The sequence below is a fragment of the Anopheles nili genome, chromosome 2 (genome assembly GCF_943737925.1).
Source record: "Anopheles nili chromosome 2, idAnoNiliSN_F5_01, whole genome shotgun sequence".
NCBI classification, from domain to species: domain Eukaryota; kingdom Metazoa; phylum Arthropoda; class Insecta; order Diptera; family Culicidae; genus Anopheles; species Anopheles nili.
In genome coordinates this window covers 35,890,283-35,907,973 of record NC_071291.1, presented here as the reverse complement: position 1 = coordinate 35,907,973, position 17,691 = coordinate 35,890,283, and the positions used below count along the sequence as shown (strand labels likewise).

The 17,691-nt window shown below is 47.5% G+C and overlaps 2 protein-coding genes across 2 annotated transcripts; both read right to left on the bottom strand.

The window, feature by feature from the left end:
• Window positions 1-2,628: 2,628 nt before the first annotated feature.
• LOC128722176 (uncharacterized) lies at window positions 2,629-7,589 on the bottom strand. The gene is made up of 6 exons (XM_053816020.1): window positions 7,569-7,589; window positions 6,622-6,714; window positions 5,221-6,163; window positions 3,311-5,049; window positions 3,002-3,226; window positions 2,629-2,931 (listed from the first exon to the last, which is right to left on the bottom strand). Exons 1-6 carry the CDS (start codon window positions 7,587-7,589, stop codon window positions 2,851-2,853), a joined length of 3,102 nt encoding a protein of 1,033 aa, XP_053671995.1. The 3' UTR covers window positions 2,629-2,850.
• LOC128722166 (fibroblast growth factor receptor-like 1) lies at window positions 7,568-9,330 on the bottom strand. Its single transcript, XM_053816008.1, has 4 exons — window positions 9,216-9,330; window positions 9,007-9,116; window positions 8,711-8,942; window positions 7,568-8,645 (listed from the first exon to the last, which is right to left on the bottom strand). Exons 1-4 carry the CDS (start codon window positions 9,328-9,330, stop codon window positions 8,002-8,004), a joined length of 1,101 nt encoding a protein of 366 aa, XP_053671983.1. The 3' UTR covers window positions 7,568-8,001.
• Between the last annotated feature and the right edge of the window lie 8,361 nt (window positions 9,331-17,691).

The window sequence follows — 17,691 nt, the reverse complement described above, 5'->3', positions numbered from 1 at the left end:
CGTTACGCTACACACACACACACACACACGTACACACCCCAGAGATTGATGGGGTGGAACACCAGGTGGGTGGGCTTTGGGAGGTGTTTCCTCTAACCCTCAGATAGTGGTAATGAGATGTGAGTCCTTTTTGTAACAGGAACTTTTTAAGCAGCAGCGCGCACCTTTACGACGATCCTTCTCTCCTCCAGGGGGATCTTGAAAACGATCTTGAATCAGATGGGGGGCGTTCGATCGCGGTATGTGATGATAGTGTGGCATTTATTATTAGCAAACAGAGGGTTCGGCTTGCATCCAAAAGGTGGCAGGTCGAACGAATGAACGAACGAAAGGCGCACGGATACGGTGGTTCAGAATAGTCAGGGATAGCAATGCTGGAACCATTGCAAGGATGACGCCGAGATTCTCGTATCCCAAATGGCCTCTAACACGTTGGGGGGGCGTGTGTGGGATGAAAGTGTCACAATATATGGTGAATATTTCGCAAACAGTAACACTTTCATCCCGATCCCTGGCCCAAAATTGACTCTTTGTATTGCGGTTTATCGATTTATATACGTATATCTGTACATTTTTTTTACGAACAAACGAAACTTTCTGCCAGATTTTATATCGGTTTGCCAGTATACCGAGATGCTTTAACACGTACTCATACGATCCCTGGCGGTGGCATGGGTTGACTGATTACTTTTTTTTTGTTATAGAAAAACCTCGAATCGTGGTTTAAGAAAACAGTAGACAAATGTACTGTTAAAGTTATTGTTTTGTGTTATCTATTCTTTTCATTTTTTTGCTTACATTACGCACGCTGCTAGCATAGGTATTATATACTTTTACGCCATGACAATCTATTTTTGTGTACACCCCAAAAACAAAAAAAACACCTCACCGAAAGCGTAAAGATGGTTGTGTTTTTGATTTCGATTGTTTTGCAATCCAATAGTTTTTTAGCGTGCCGCGAGCAACTCGCGAGATGACTCGCCAACTGCCTTTTTGGGGAAGGATAAGTGCCAGCCAGTGGTATGGATTTATTTAAGCCGTAATCTCCGAGCGCCGTGAGTAGTGTAGCGAAAGGAAATACACTGAGTGGGAGGTTGACGATATATACCAAGATAAAGACCCTACGCAAGGGTTGCATGGCAGATTAGCTGTCGGAAAGGGATATATAAGAAATGTGAGGCGCAAATTAAGCACGTTACAGCAAAGTATGGAATAACAAACTCCTCCCACACCACTTAATGTAATCGATAGCATTAAAAAAAAACAAAAATAATGCAACAACCTGAAGTCAACCAATTGATGATAAACAACAAAAAAAAAGAAAAGAAAAACATTCACCTCTAATTAGACTCTAAGTTGATGAAACAAACAAAAAAATCACACAGGAAAGCAAGTCGTTATTTTTAAAATGCATGCCGTTAGTAGAAGCAAGCTATATCTCAGCCAATTACATACCCAATACGAACTATTTAGAGGACCCGACCCGCGCCAAGGATGTGCGCAGGAGTGGCCACAGCAATATATAGTTGGCATAAGGCTTAGCGGGGGTGGGCATACGATGGAATGTGGACCGCGAGGAACGAGTTTTGGGGCGCACCCTGCCACAAGTCTTATGGGATGGCAATCGCGCCCGCGGCACTGAAAGAGCTCAATGGAGGTGTACTACGGGGGAAAACAAAAACGAAGCGTTTCCCGGATGCCGGATTCCGGAACGATGCATATATACTTAATGATTCTAGTCGAGTTTTAGTTTTCTGCGCAAGAAATGCAAAACGATTATTCAGGAACGCCAGGCAAACAAACGTAAGCGGTTAGAAATAGTCGAGGCGAATCGAGCAGTTGGCAGGATTAATTTATTCCCCCATCCCAAGTCCTCATCCGGGGATGCCCTGAGGGGTGCGCTGCACCCTGTCGTGACCCAACAACCCTGTCGTGGCCTTCGGGTAGACAAGGGATGCACAAAGCGTACGGACGGGGCAACCTGGATCCGGATCCCCCATGTGAATGCGTGATTGTGTTAACAAGGATACAGATGTTTTCTTTTCGTTCTCTATGGAGAACTCGCACACGTTTGGTTTGGAGGAGAAATCTTCAACGAAACCCCCTTTCCACGTGTGATTGCGTGCAGCTAGTGTGTTAGGTATTATTTATTGCAATTGGTTTAGTTTAACAACAGTAAAAGGAAGAAAGAAAAATAAACAACCTCCAGTTGTGCGTGAAACCAAAAGCGAAGGAGACACATGAATTAATACAGCAACAGAGAAAGAGAGAGAGAGAGAGAGAGAGAGAGAGAGAGAGAGAGAGAGAGAAAAAGAAATAGTATGTAGCGATATCGTGAACAATTCCTTTTATTTCAATGTAATTGATAGCGAACCTATAACGAGAAGAATGTAGTGTATAATAAAATAAAACAAAATTGCAAGTAGAAACCTGTTAAATGCGTGATTTGTGCTTTGAGCAGTATGCATCCAGCTAGAAATCAGGTAAGTAAAACGGGATGATAGGCAAGTTTTTTGTTTTGAAATCATTTTTATTGAAAACCATAGACACCAATGTTACAATCATTGGGTGAACTAAGTTTATAAGCATTAATACGCAAGGTCTTTTCGATATACAGACCGTGGTGTGTTAAAATGATAGTAAATTATGATATTAGCAGAGTTCCGTCCTTACAGGAAATAAAAAGTATATTCATAAAAATAAACAGGCAGACATTATATTCCCTTGGGAAATAACTAGCATATAAAATAAGAGAACCAGTGAGAATGTAAAGGTGACTGTCAAAAAACAAAAACGCATCTGCAGCAGCGTCGTGGAGCGCATCAAGCGTGTCCACGCTCCAGCCGGTGATTATTCGATAATCATATCGTAGCGGTCGACCTCGTCGCACATGCTGTTGAACGATTCGACAAAGTTCTGAAATTCCTCCGTCTGCGGGAGTGAAAAAAGAGAAGAACGAATTAATTTATTGCAACACTCGATAGCAGGGCAACACACGAACCTGCTCCACGGGGACTGGCGGACGGCGTGGTTTATTCTTCTTCTTTTTCTTCTTCCGTTTCGCGGCGATCCCTTCTGCATCCGACCACTGGTTCTGCGAATCATCCGAGGCATTGCCGGCATCGTCATCGACTTCCTCGTCGTCGTCATCGTCCAAACCCAGGTTGAGCAGATAAATGTTTTTCTTCCTTCGCCTGGGCACGCGCGCATACGTTCGATGTAGAACCTAAGACGATAAAAGCAAGTAGCAAAGGATGTTAAAAGGACGATGTCACACAACCACCGTTGGCATCTGCTGCTAATGACTCACGGAATTCGACTTCCATTTCGGGGCGTCCGGGGTGTCGAACAGAACCACTTCCGGTTGATCGACCGCTGGGGGATCATCTTCCGTCATCGTTTGACCGATTGCGGAAACATCCGGTACCGCGACCGTATCCACCTCGCCCCCACCAGCTGAAGACCCACCCGGTGCACCGACGGTCTCGGGTCGAGGCGTCGAGGCCACAAACTCGGGCAACGTGTACGGCCGTTTGGTGGGACTGGTGAAAACTCGCGGCATTCTCAACGGCAATCGCGTTGGACCACTGTTCCGTGGCCGTGTGACGGGCCGATGTCGTAACAGAGGCTGCTTGGGAAGCAATTTTCGTACATTGTCGAGCCGTTGGTGAAGCGTATCGCTCGAAATGTTCAACGGATTCGGCAGCGTGATCTGGGGCAACGAGCTTTCCACGTACTCTTGCGAATCGAAGCCAAAGTAATCGTCGTTCGACGTGTCATTTTCGCACAGGGTTTCGTTGTCTTTGCTTATACTTTTGTTCTTGGGTGCGTTCATCGTTTCATCGTTTAACTCCACTACGCTACTTTCTGGAGATTTCTCCACCCGCTTCTGGGGAGCGACTTCAACGGCACCCGGTGGCGATCGTGTTTCGACGTGAGAATCGATCGCCAAGATCGATTCGTTCGCTTTGTCACACAGCGGGTCTTTCGGGACGATCGATTCGTTCTCTTTGTCGTACAGCAGCTCTCTCGGGACGAAGCGCTTTTCCCGGTTCACGCTGGTAGCCACCAAAACCGGCTCCTTGGCCAGTGGGGACATCAGCGGGCTGTCATGTTGCGCAAGGGGTACAAAATTGAGCGCAATCAACGGGTTCCGGGTCGCTCCCTTACCGCGATCCGGAAGCAACACGACGTCTGCTGGGGTTTTCGCACTCGCAGTGTTGCTTTTGTGCGCCATCGTCGTAATGTATCCGGTGCCAGATCGCACCATCGTCTGCGTGGCTGACGGAGCTACAGCTGGAGGTCGATTTTCCCGATCGGAGTCGTTCATGCTACGCTTCCGGCCTGGAACGACATCTATTACGGGTTTCGGGCAAATTTTCGGGTTCGGTTCTTTTTCCGTGCCCTTCGACGACGAACGAGGACGACGATCGGAATCGTTGACGGCCGCCTGCAGCTCGTCGACCATCAAGCGGAAGTGGTCAGAACTCTGGTTGAATTTCTCCACCGTACGCTGCTGCTCGAGAGTTAGCGGCGACGGCCCCACCGACCGATTCGTGACACGTTCGATGTTCTGGATGATGCGGATCGAATGGTTGAAAGACTTCATCGAATGATCGTACCACTTCTTCAGCTTCTGGCACGCCTGATGCATGCTCGTTTCGTACACACGCCGGTCCCGCTGCTTGGCGTTGGATGAGGTTTTGTGCTTGCGCATCGCTGTGATCAATTTTTCGCTCATATCGCTCACCGCCTTTAGCTCGTTGTACATCTTCTCGACCTGCCGGAAGTCACTGTCAGTGATTATCGCATCCTCACCAGCGACCGATGGAGTTGTTTGTGAGGTCGCTAATTCCAAATCCTCGATCGACGCGCTCTGGGGAAGTGATTTTCCACGTTCGGTGCCGGACGGTTCTACACTGAAGCTCTCGTACGATGGAAGCATCTGTTTGTTGCGTGGTGCGTAACTAGTCCTGGGAATGATCGTGTCGTCCTGCACTCGCCACGGTGACGGTCGGTTCGCATTTTCCGCAAGGTTGGATGTAACGGCTGGGGTGGAAGTAAGCAGTCGCTTACGAGAAGTTACTCCTTGCAAACCATCCACCGCCGAATGTCGGTCGCTGATGGAACGATGAACAACTGAATGTCTAACGTCAACAGGTGGAAGATCATCTTCCCACGGTAGATCTCGATCGTTGTCTTTTCGGTGCGCAACCCTACCCGCCGTAGGCTTCGGTGGAGTGTTGGGTATTTCCAAATTGATCACGTAATCAACGACTGCGGGCGGTTTGACCGGACCACCACCAATTTTTTTGATCAAATGTTTCAACCGAACGCCACTGCATCCGAAAGGATTACCAATGGCATGTTTTTGCTGTTTTGGCTTGGGTTTAACCGATCCTTTCGGTTGCTTCTTTTTAGGATTTTTCTTTTGTTTCAATTTCGACGGCTGTTCCATATCACTGGACTGGGAATTTGATATGAAGTCGTACACGTTTTCCTTCTCCACGTCTTCCTCTTCAATGGCGATCAATGGCAAAGATGGTGTGCAATTTTTGGAAGCACTGTAAATCGTGTCCTTGAATGGAACAACACCAGGAATAGGTGCTTCTCTTGCGACAGGTTTTGATTTTGTCAATACCTTCGGTAGTTGGTTTAGTGGAGGATTCTTTTGCCTTAATTTAGACGACTGTTCCGTACCGCTGGATTGGGAATTCGATATAAAGTCGTTCACGTTTTCCTTCTCCACGTCTTCCTCTTCGATGGCGATCAATGGCAAAGGCAAATTGCAATTTCTGGAGGCATCATTAACTGTATCGCTTTCCGGAACAACCGGAAGAGGCACTTCTCTGGCTACTGGGGATTCCGGTACTTCAATGATCGGGTCAGGGGGTACGGCAGCCGGTTTGAATTTTGTTGATTTTTGTTCGATGATCGATGGACGGTGTACCGGGACGTCATCGCTCTTACGACTGTTTGCAGTGGCCGAGATTCGCTGTGGGGGTTTTGGTTCTTGAGCAGAGCTCAAGTTTGGATACTTTAATTTTTTCAGCCCGAATTCCGATATTGCTGGAGCGATGCGTTTGTTCGAAATGATGAGTGTTTTGAAGGCAGAACATTCGCGTCCCACAGCAACTGACCAAGGTGTGGTTTGATGTGATGACTGCACATTTTCGCAGATGCTTTGAGCATGCCTAATCGGAACAACCGGTTCTATTTCCTTCGAAACGACGGCGTCCAATTCGGTTTCTATTGTATTCGTTTCTATGGGAACCCGGTCGGGATTTGCATAAGAAACATCTCTGTTGTTATGAGCACGAGAGGATCTGCGCGTTGAAATGCGTTGTACAGGCGCTGCTGTGAGATCAATCTGGTGCGGGGTTTTTAAAATGTCATTATGCGGTTTTACACGCGTTTGTTCAGCAATCGGGACGGCTGCAACGCTTTTCGTGTTGCGCTTGTTGCTCACGCCGATCAGTTCTTCTATTGAATCGTGTATTTCAATAATCGAATGATGATCGCTTTCAACACCGTGAGTGGTGTGTCGTTGAGTATCGGTAGGGTGTTTTATTTTATTTCCATTGCTATCCGTTTGTTCCGTTTTCCTACGTACCGTCACACGTTTCCCCAGTTCGGTCTCTGCCGCAGCTTTGAGCTGTACAGGATGTTTTCCAGATAATGCGTCACGGGTTGCGGTGTAAAATGCGGGGTGATCTGCAATAAGAGTAGAAACAAGAGTTAACATTTGCGTTCGCTGGTGGATGAGATGTAGAACGAAGAAAATAAAAACGACACACCTTTTTGTCTACGCTGAGATACAGCGTTAACTAGAACCACTTTACAGTCCTTCAAAATGTGTCGAAATTCATGACGCAAATCTACCGGAGCAGCGGGTGAGTTTTTGTGTTTCATCAAAGTTTTCATCGACCGCCGAGTAGTGATTGACGATGGCAATGTTTCATCTTTTCGAGAGCTGTTTGCTAACGACCGTACACGCGTAGAATTTCGCCTGGTTGGCAGTGAGGTATCACTGTCCACCGTGATTTTGCCCGTTGGCGGCATTTGTAAACGGGCAAGTTTCACTTAAAAACATTAATTACGCACCGAAAAGAGACTACGAATAGACGCTTCCTCTTGAGGAATTCACCGCGGCTTTTGATAACACAAAACTACTCCCTCCCTTGTCTGAGTCTTTGTCAAACTTCAATATATAGCAATAACAAATAAAACGTAATTTAACCGATATAAAATGCGTATAAAATAAACTGTTATGGTACGCGTTCCTGCGAATGCACGGGTAAACAGTGGAAGCTTGAATAATGCCAACCAACATGTTTACAGCGTAAGGTTTGACACTCCACATCGTAACGAACTGTTCGAATTATTTTGTGCAACTGCTCGATTGTCATCATTTGAATATCATGCAATCCAAGAACAGAAAAACAGTTGGAAATCCTTGCTGGCAGTAAATTTTTGGTATTTAGTAGTAGCCACTTGTTCATGAAATCCGTATAAAGTTTTTAAAGAAATTTTGTTCTTTTCGGTACAGTTTAAATTACAAAATTTACCTGGGACGATGATCTCCTCATGGCAATCAAAAATTTGAAATTAACAGCGTGGTAGATTTGTTAAATTAGGTAACCTTGTAATTATATGGATGTAATTTAGTATTTTTTAAATTTGTAATGGCTTTTTTACACTTTATAAAGACGCTGCATTGCTTCCATGGAAATTTATCCAGATTTTACACGTTTTATAATAGTTTCGACATATAACACTAGCTTAATAGCATAGCTTCGTAAATACTAAGATCTGTACATAAATCCGAATAAATAAGAGCTCCTTCAAGTAGCTGCAGTAGTACAGTTTTCTTTGCCATTTTTTATCAAACATTTCCCGCCCCACGATGCAGTTGTTCCTCGAGAAGCATGATGCATTTTTCATTAACCATTACCGCTAAGTATATACACACTCGAGCTGCCTCCTCGAAACCCGTTTCAGCTAAACCACATCGACCTTCACATACACCTGCAGATCGTCGTCCCGGACAAGTCCCATTTCCCCGGCTGTCGGCGTCAGCGGGCTCGACTCACCCACAACCACCGGGGCCATCTGTACGAGAGACTTCCGCTCGGCGTAGGACTTCGCCCTCAACACACTCACCAAAAGCCAAACCAGCAGTGGCACCAGCGCCAACCCGATCGGAATCAAAAACAGCACCAACAGCTCCGCGTAACGCACGCCTCCCGGCTCAACCGGTGTCCCATCCGCGTGCACCAGATTAACGTACGCATCGGCCATGCTAACGCCGACATAGTTAATGCCCACACACACGTAGATGCCAATGTCACGTTCGGATGCATTGTGCAGGATCAGTTTGCTGAGGTAAACATCATGCGACAGCTGCTTTTCGCCCGCCGACGGCAACAGCTCGTAGAAGTTCTCCAGGTATCGGATCGACTGGTTCTGGTTGAAACTGTGCTCACCGAGCCGCCTGTTAAGCCGCCGGAACCACATAATAGTGGGTGGCTCCCTGCTGTACACCCGACACTGCAGCACAATCTGCGCACCAACGGTGCCCGTCGTGTTGGCGGGCAGATTGTCCAGCAGTTCCGGTGCCGGAATCGACTGGTCCAGTTGCCACTCTGCGTGAGCGAAATGGACGCGTTAGCAAGCGTTACAGTGCAACAGACACAAAAAAAAAATTTACCCGTCACGACCAGCTCGAATGTGCGCACAAGCGTAATGTCCAGCTGCGTGTGGTTGTCGACCCGATACGGATGAATCATGCACCGATACAGCCCCGCGTTCGCTTCCGTTGCGTTACGTATGATTAACGTTACCCGGCAGGATCTATCGCCGCATTCGAGCGGATACCAGTCGATTGCATCCAGCAGTGCTCGATTGCTGCAGGTTGGTTGTTGAAAGGCACCACCACATGGCTGGGGACACGCAGATGACACAGATGTGAGCGTGGGTTTGCTTCTGACGAAGGCTTTTACCTACCTTAAAGAACCACCGCACGATGGAGGCGTTCAGGTGATCCGCGTGATGCTCCTTGATGCCGCACATAAGCCGCGTTTCATCACCGGCGGTGCATTGTTGCAGTTTCGGTACTGGGAAAAAAAAACAAGAAGAGATTTGAGAGTTTTCGCTTTCGGAATGCGGTCCTAAACCGCATCCAAGGCATCGTTCGGGGTTGTGTTGATACGTACTTTCTTCCACGTACGAGGACCTGCTAAAAGTGCTCGAAGGATGCACATGCAACAGCACCAACAGGATAACTGCACCGACGGGCAGCGTACGGGGATTTTCCCGCATCCGGTTCATGGTTGCGCCACACGAGCGAATTCCACATGAAGGCTAGGCATGTTGGCATCGGCAGCGATCGTGAAAGCGATCTCACAGGCAAGTATTCTCTGCAACATCATAGCGAAGCGTGTGTTAGTGAATGGAAAAAGAACAACAACAACAACAACAAAACAGCGGGAAACATAGCAACCATAGCAACCGACCGCACAAACGCACCGACACCGGGGGCATTCCATCTATCCATTAGCGAGTGGTGAAAATGTGCACGTTTCCTGCACGGCACCCCCGGCCACAACAAGGTTCGCTGTGGAAAATTGGTCGGAAAATCGGCCCCGGAAAGTGGCCGACACGGACGGTTGGCGTAAATCTTGCCGCCCGCGTTATTCGCCTGCTGCTGGCGCGTGTGCGAACGTTCTTCTCGAGCTGGCAGGTGAGTAATCAAAATATGTAAAAATCCATTTATCACTCCATCATCGTCGGTTGGTGAAAGTAAACAAATAAGTACACCCTCACCGCCGTGCCCGGTGGGTGGGTGATGCGAAAAAAGGGGGGGGGGGAAAAAGAAAATAAAAATAACATTTCCCCGGAGAAGGAACCGTTCTCCAGCAGCAGGACTGATTTCACCCCGAAGCGAGGTTATTTCGCTACGTGGAAATAGTTTGTTGGTACAAGCTCTTCGCTACTGGTCTTGCTCTGTTCAAACATCTGCTCACATACTCGCTCATATTTGCTTTGACCATTTGTTTTGGATTTTATTTTCTTAGTTTATTTAGTGCCTAACGCGGGAACCATTTTGAGAAGCTGCTTGTAGCTTAACGATACCGTTATCTAAATATGCAAGATCTGTATTTATTTAAAACAGCTCGATCGCCATGCTTGTCGTACTACGCTTCTCTTCCTCTCTGAACGATGTAAAATATAAATTAATTTTACATTCCCTCCCATTTCCGCGATGTACAGAAACATGAAGCTCGACAACCAAAGCGAACCCAACGAAGAGGAGCAAACGGCCGTTGACTCTCGGTACAATCGCCTCGAGATCACCACGATGGACTGTTTGAAACGACTGCTATCGGTTGTAGAATTATTGTTCAATATTTGCCTCAAGTTCGGATGACGGTTCCATCATGGAACGGTTCGCTTCTTTTCCCGGAACGCAGACAAAGGACGGCGAACTTTTCGCGTTGTAACGCTCCTGTCGCGTGCCGGTGAATGATTTGCGAACCTTTTTGCGACCGGGGGTTGAGCGTGTTTGATGGCATCGATCTACCGTTGGTACGGGACGACCCTTGCAAGGGGCGATAATATTTCATCTTCAGGTACGCTGAACATCCGTTCTCTGTTGAAGCTAAGTTATCGGGGTTTGTTAAGTGACATGGAGTGCTACAAACAGGATGCTAAATGAGCACGGCTAGCTGGCACAATGTTGTAACAAAATTCAACAAGGTGCGTTATCACCAATGCTAATTGAAATTAGTTCCAGTTACGCGGGACTTAATAATGATAAAATTATAATCTGCATAAATTTAAGTCCTAGAAAAGCTAAGCCTTAAAAGCGGCGGCACGATTAATGGAAAATGGTTTCTCGGGATTTGTGCTAAAAGTAGCAACTGTGCGATACGTGTTTGTCATTTTCATAAGAAACATTTCGCTCGACCGAACAGCTGAAGAAAGCCTGGCGAAGCAATCCTACAGCTCCATAAGCACTATTATTTCTCATTCAAACACTGCGAGTAAATTCATTTGAAATGACATTTTCCCCCTGTACCCACTTTGGCCAGTCCGGGCCCCGGTTCCGAGACAGCGAGAGCTCCGACACAGTGGACGCAAGTGGTCGCACTTTTCCGGGATTTTCTTTTCACCTCACCGTCCATTTTCCAGGGATCCATTCGGGAAATCACCGTCAGGTGCTGCGGGCGATCTGGGTGGGGTGGATACAGACAAGCGGGGGTTTGTTTTGCTTGCACTTGAACTAGTTGGGCTGGTGGCCCATAAATCAAACACTTGTTCGGTTCACTTCAGCCGAACCCTACACTGCTTTCGCGAACGGAAGCTTCTGCACGGTGCGAATCATTACTTATACGAATTCGCAAGCTTTTCGCGCGCTGGGTGGGATTTTCCGCGTGCCAGCTAGGTTCCGGGGCCGGTAGTTAGCCGCGCGGAAAAGCGAAGCTTAAGCACACAACGAAACCGGCGCGGACACGGAAGACAAATGATAAGAACGCGCAAGAAACCACTTTCGTTTGCATTATTTCGGCCGGCTGCAGGTTGATGGTGGATAAGAAAGGATATGAGAAGGCGGCCAGGGAGCGGGATTCTGTTCTTCGTCTTATTGGCCATTGGAATGGATGGGGTCGTTGGGGCTGCTTAGCGATGAGTTAAGAAGGGGCTGGCATAAATTTAATGCAGAAGTATGAACGAACGAACGAGTTTCTTAGATGCACCGATGCACTTGTGGTGCACTCTTTTGCTTTGGTGTTGGCAGAGCTATTGGCTAATCTCTGGTTGTCAAAATGTTGGCTCTTAAATCGTTTGTAGAAAGCCATTTGCCCGGTAAAAGATGATGTTAGCCAGCGCTTTGCCCTTGATTGCTTTTAAATGCGCTTTCTATCGACTGGTAAGAGTCTGGTAGGGTACCTAAACTAGAACGGTTATATCAGAGTCAAAGAGAACACGAGATAGACTGAAAGAGAGAGAGAGAGAGAGAGATATAGAGAGAAAGAAAGAGAATCTTATAAGACCCACTGTATTCTTAACAAAAATAAATAAATGTTACATTGTGTTACTATGTCCTTTTGCTATGTTTTTATGTTTGCAACGGAAAGCTGGTTTCAGAGTAAGGCTTTTGTAGCATGGCTTTTAATATAGGTAATTACCCAGCAGACAAGGAGTGATATTCCATTCCCTCCAGAAGAAAAAATTCCCTCGGCAACATCTCAGCAAGCGCGCCCTTCGTTTCTTTGTAATCCAGCGCCTACTAAGCGACAAAGACAAAGCGAGCTTTTTGCACCGTGTAAGCTGAGTTAGCGCGCCTTCCGAAAGCACAGGAACAAACCAGGCCCCCGCCCATGGATTCCTTCGCAGATAAGTAAACTTTTTCTCTTTCTGCTGCATGATACGATTCCATGGAAAATTTATTGCGACCTGAAACTATTCATCGCCAAGGCCCTCGACCGACCGACCGACGATGGAAGGAATGTCACTAGCAGCAAAGAAAGCGGTGAATGAAAGAAGAAAAGAAAGCTCCCGGGAACGTGTGGAGAAAGATGTTTGATATGCTTCCAGCTGTCCCCCAGCTCGACCTGCACGACCTGCTGGATGCTGGGAGGGGCGTGTGTTTTCCATATTTTCCCCGCGCTATCGCACGAGTGAAAGGAAAAATATAAATCACCAACTCCCCCAAAACGATTCGATTCACGCGAAACAGCTGGAGGCGTAATTTCGCCTTTATGCGGCGCAAACATGTAGATATTTCGCCGCTTCCGATGACACCCGTGGGAGGGGGGGGGGGTGGGGAGGGGGTTGGGGGCGAGATCTCTTCCTCGCTTTCGGACCCCCCGGCAACCGGCAACCGTAAATGCAACCAAGCCAGACCCCTGCTGGAAGTTGGATAACAAGTTTCTTAAATGTTTAGCTTCCAGACCACCAACGGGCGGGAGCAGCCGAAGTGGAAAGCAGGTTGGTTGAGATGTTTTCCACGGCCGGGCGGTGCAGGACTTTCCCGGTCCCGCTCCTTGGCAGGCTGATTCATTGCCAAAGTGCAAAGGACGAGCATCGGAATCCATCGCATCGGGGTGGGGCTGGTGAGAGTTTTCCTCTCAGGTTGCGGTTCGGTGAACGTTGTAAGATTGGAATTAGCTAATTTAACCGCCGATCGAAATGGCCAACCGTGCGGGACGGAAGCAGGGGGAACCGGAACCGCAGGACCCGATTGTGTAAACATCGATGCGGGAGAAAGTTTTGCCCCAAGGACGAGGCCGATGGTGGCGGGAAACTCGGAACGTGGCTTTTCCTGTGATGCGCCTTTTTTGCGAGCACAGAAAATTTAAATTTCCCAAGCTCCCTTAGAGCCCCGGCGGTGGGCGCGAGTGGGTGGAAAATTTGTATGATTTCTAATCTGCCGCTTGGCTCATTTAGGGCCGGTGCCCTGATTGCCATTTTCGGTGGTGTAGCGTTTTTTCTTTGTTGGTTAACGCCCACAAGCCCACCGTAAGGCTGGTCGGTCGGTGTCGCCTTAAGCCGCTTAAGGCTCGAGCTGGAAGGCTGCGAAGGGACGAAAAGGACGAATGTCACGAGGACCTTCTTCGCCTGCCGGAGTGGGTAGTGTCGGATTAGGATTCGTAATTCGTTCCATTCGCCGTTCGTTCCGCGGCGATGGCTCTTATGAATGAATTATTTATAGCAACCAGCTTCGAATTGTCCCATTTCGCGTACCTGGAATAAAGCAGCCATTAACATGGCAGTGTTTCGCATTTGCTTGCAGGCGTTCGTTAAGCTTGCTCACGCGAAACATTACCTTGCTCTCTATTTATCGTGGAAAACCTCTCCCGTTTTTCGCGATTATTACCATAACTTTCGTTTAGGGGCATATATCAGTTTGCTTTCAATAGTGCAATGCAATGAATGACTTTCATTCTACCAAGCTCATCAAACAGAAGGCACAAACACACACACACACACACGAAGAAAAGTTAACATTGTCGGGTTAAACTTTCCGCAGCGAAATTCCCCAGCTCAAAGCTCACATCCCAGCCACTAGAATGGTTTACGCAGGAAACTTTTTGCGTGCCGAAGCAAAAGGCCACGATGCGCTAAAGGCGGAGGAACAATTCTGGTTGGATGACAAAAAAAGCCCCCCTCAGACGACACACCATTCCAAACGGAAGCCAACGAAAGTGCGCTTTAATCAGTTGCAAAGCATAGTTTATTCCGTTTCATTATTTCCCGTTTACCCAAAGATCGGAGTTTACACATTGTAATCGTACCGGCATTTTCTCCAAACCATGCGCAACAGTTTGAGCAGCGAATGGAGACGAAGTAATTAATAATTGATATTAAGAAACTTTCCTGCGTGGCAGGAGCGGCGGCAAAGAAGCCAAGCGCAAGCCGGTGAAATGTCAGCTGCATAATGGCTGAAGTTAAATAGTTGCCATTTTCTCTCTCTCTCTCTCTCTCTCTCTGTCTCTCGTAAGCTCCCGTTCATTCATGCCACCAGCCGGGTATGGTTCGCTTCTAGCTTTGAGGAACCAAAAGTTGCACTCCGATCGGGATGCAGACGCAAGTGAGTGTTGCATTATGCACCGGGAAGTGCATTTCGGTGAAAGGCATTGGGGGGGAGGTAGAACAGTGGCGCTTTTCCCTGCAACAGGGCGCCCCCGGGCGTTACAGTGTGTTGCGTTTGTGCAAACTTTAATTTATTTAATTATGTGCATTTATTGTTGTGGATTGCTTGTGCCACAGGCTGGAAATGCTTGCATTCAACCGGATGCACCGACTAGCTGGCCTGGAAGGATATGAGTTGTCAGTTGCAGACGATACTCCAGCCCAAGATCGGATCCATTCGGAGCGTTTCCCTATTCGATTTTTTTTGTCTTCACCTCCTTCTCTACAGTCCTTCCAGCCCGATGGGCCTTCGAGAGAAACATGAAAAAACGCCCTCGAATCGGTTCCCAGAGTGTGGGGTGCAAGTTTTCCCACATCCATCCCTATGCTCGCAGAAGCGTAATCAGCGAAAGCTGCTGAAATATGTTACCATTAGGCCAGAAGTTGTTGAGAATGAAGTGACGACGAAGAGAGCAAAAAAAAAAACGAAGACAGATCACGGTGAAGTTTGCCTTTGAAAGCGAAAATGGAATTGCTTCATGATGGCAAATAAACGGCGATATCTGGGCGTGGATTTGTGGTTGAAACGGGGGATGTAATGTGTCCTGGCGCGCCCTAGGCAATGTGTGTGCTACATGCGTGGAGCATATTTTCGGTGAACCTTCTCGAGCCTTCTTGTGTGGGTGGAGCATGATAAAAAGCGGGGTTAAGAAAACGGCACCATCAGTGTTTGTTAAGGAACATTTATGTCACGTTGTTATCATTTTTCGTTTTGTTTAATTTTTAGGAAGCATGATATCGTGATTCAATAACTTTATGGTTTCACTTCTTAGCATCAGCATTGCACGAATGATCATTTACAGACCGTACATGTAGCAAATATCTGCAAAAATCGGTATAAAGTGATCATATGCGAAGAAGTAACAGTTTCCCAATCGAAAAGCGGTCTTATCTTTAAGCGAATTGTTAGAACATTAAACACTGTGCTATGTTCTTATGCTACAAATAAGATTTTACTACTGTTTTTGTGATTTGATTTCTTTTTCAAACCAACTATAATTCAAGCGCTTATTCAGAATAGCCCAGCTCGCTTTATAATCTAAACAAATAATAAAACTTTTCAACTTAGTAACTTCGAAAACTGAATTAATTGATTTCCCCAGAAATCGCGATTTGAAAATCAACGCTAAACGTCCAGTAACAGGCATGTATAGAGGCATGTGTACATGAGGTAAAAATGGTGCCCTCGATGCCACATACAAAGCTGTCGATTGCCCACAAAATAGCTCTAAAGTGTTTCATTGGCAGCGTCGTCCGTTGAGCCGACCGGGAAGTGCGGCCACTATTAGATAGCCCTGCTATCGGATGACCAAGGGTATGCAATAGAAAATAAATAAACCACAATCCGCAGCGAGTCTATTCAATTTAACCTACAAACGGCCGTGCACGACGCTTCATTAAATTTTATTGCGCCAGGCTTAGCGAGCCCCAGGACGTGATCCTCCCAAGCCAAAGGTAAACACCTTCGTTGATAGGAAGCGCAACCCACCAGCGAGCGGGCGATATCGGGACCGATTGATAAGGGCACATCGGCAACCTCTCTCTCCCACACACACACACACACGCACTGTCGCGCCCACTTAGCTGATAAGCGGTGTACCAAAATCAACCCAGCAAGGTATCAAAAAATCAACACGGTCTTCTGATACATACCTACCGAACGTGCCACGATATTTCGCGAGCAACCTAGCTCTGTGTGGTCTGGTCGCGGTCACGATAAGGGCACCTCGAAGGGTGGATTCTTTATGCTTTCCAGCTAATGGTGCTTCTTTTCCCGCGCCAGACGTTCGGCGTACATTGTTCGGTGCTTGTCGAGGGCTTCCGTTTGATCGGCGATCTCGCTGGGCCCTATCGGAGGCATCTGACAAGCGCGAAATATCACCAGAAACCGGTCAGGGCCACGATTTTTCCTCTATACGCGAGCACCGAAAGAACGCATCCCCAGCAAGACGTTGTATTCGTATTTATGCGACCAAACCGAACAAATCCACTATTACGAGACGACAAGTACACTTGCTGACGATCGAAGCGTTAATGTGGCGTGGCGGAAATTTCACAGCAACATTACGCACCAGCAGTCCGTATCCTGCTTTTCCACGCTTTTCCGCGCCTTTATCACACACACTGCAGAATTTGCATCACTCATTTGCATCCAATGGATGCAGATGTCACCTTGCGCTTGACGTTTCAAGCGACAAACAGCGCTCGTAGTAGGCCTTGCCCGTTCGTAGTAAGAAGCTAAGGAGCTGAGAAGGTTAGCGTTGAACGAAACGACACGCTGCGTGGAGACACGCCATTACGCGGCCTTAGTAGGCGGATTAAACACCGACAGCCTGCTGCCCAAGGGGTTCAACAATCGCGTGTGTCCCACGGGCGTGTTTGTATGAGCGCGTGATGTCCGCACGGGTCGACGGTTAAAATTAGACTGAGAAACGTGTAAACACACCGTATCGCGCACTTTATTGTTATTGACTGGAAAGCCCCACCTTTCCATCGCGTGCGTACGTAGCTTCTTCCTTCGCCACCACCGTACCGGACGGAGCGTAAGTTCACCCACCTGTGGCCAAGTGCGCTCGGGGCTCGTACACACTAAGCTACTGGGCGTCCGCTTGCGATGATTTTCCGGCCAGATAAATAATATCTCGTTCGACCGTGTGGGCAGCGATGGCGCGCATGTACGGAGCGCGATGCGTCACTAGCGTGCGAGTGCGAGGAAAAATGTAAACACCGTATGCGATCGGTCGCGCACACAAACACGCACCGTGGGGGTTGGGGTGAATTTTCGCGCGTGGTAAAAGGAGGTGTTGCTTTTGGGAATGTGTGTTTTTTATTGCAAATCTGATTTTTTTTTATTTTCAATTCTGTATGAATGCCAATATTTGCCAAAGGTTCGCACATTGCAGGGATTAAGAATGCGTTGTGGTATCAGTGACGTCAGTTGCTTTACTGTTACTTTACTGGGAATCGCAAGTTTGTTGTATTTTGGCCGATAGGTAA

Coding starts and splice junctions, on each gene's coding strand:
- LOC128722166 (XM_053816008.1), bottom strand. CDS start 9,330: ATGAACCGGATGCGGGAAAATCCCCGTACGCTGCCCGTCGGTGCAGTT. Junction 9,117..9,215: donor GTCCTCGTACGTGGAAGAAA/GTACGTATCAAC, acceptor TTTTTTTCCCAG/TACCGAAACTGCAACAATGC. Junction 8,646..8,710: donor ATTCGAGCTGGTCGTGACGG/GTAAATTTTTTT, acceptor TCGCTCACGCAG/AGTGGCAACTGGACCAGTCG.
- LOC128722176 (XM_053816020.1), bottom strand. CDS start 7,589: ATGAGGAGATCATCGTCCCAG. Junction 5,050..5,220: donor TCCACCGAAGCCTACGGCGG/GTAGGGTTGCGC, acceptor CTTCCACCCCAG/CCGTTACATCCAACCTTGCG. Junction 2,932..3,001: donor CGCCAGTCCCCGTGGAGCAG/GTTCGTGTGTTG, acceptor TCACTCCCGCAG/ACGGAGGAATTTCAGAACTT.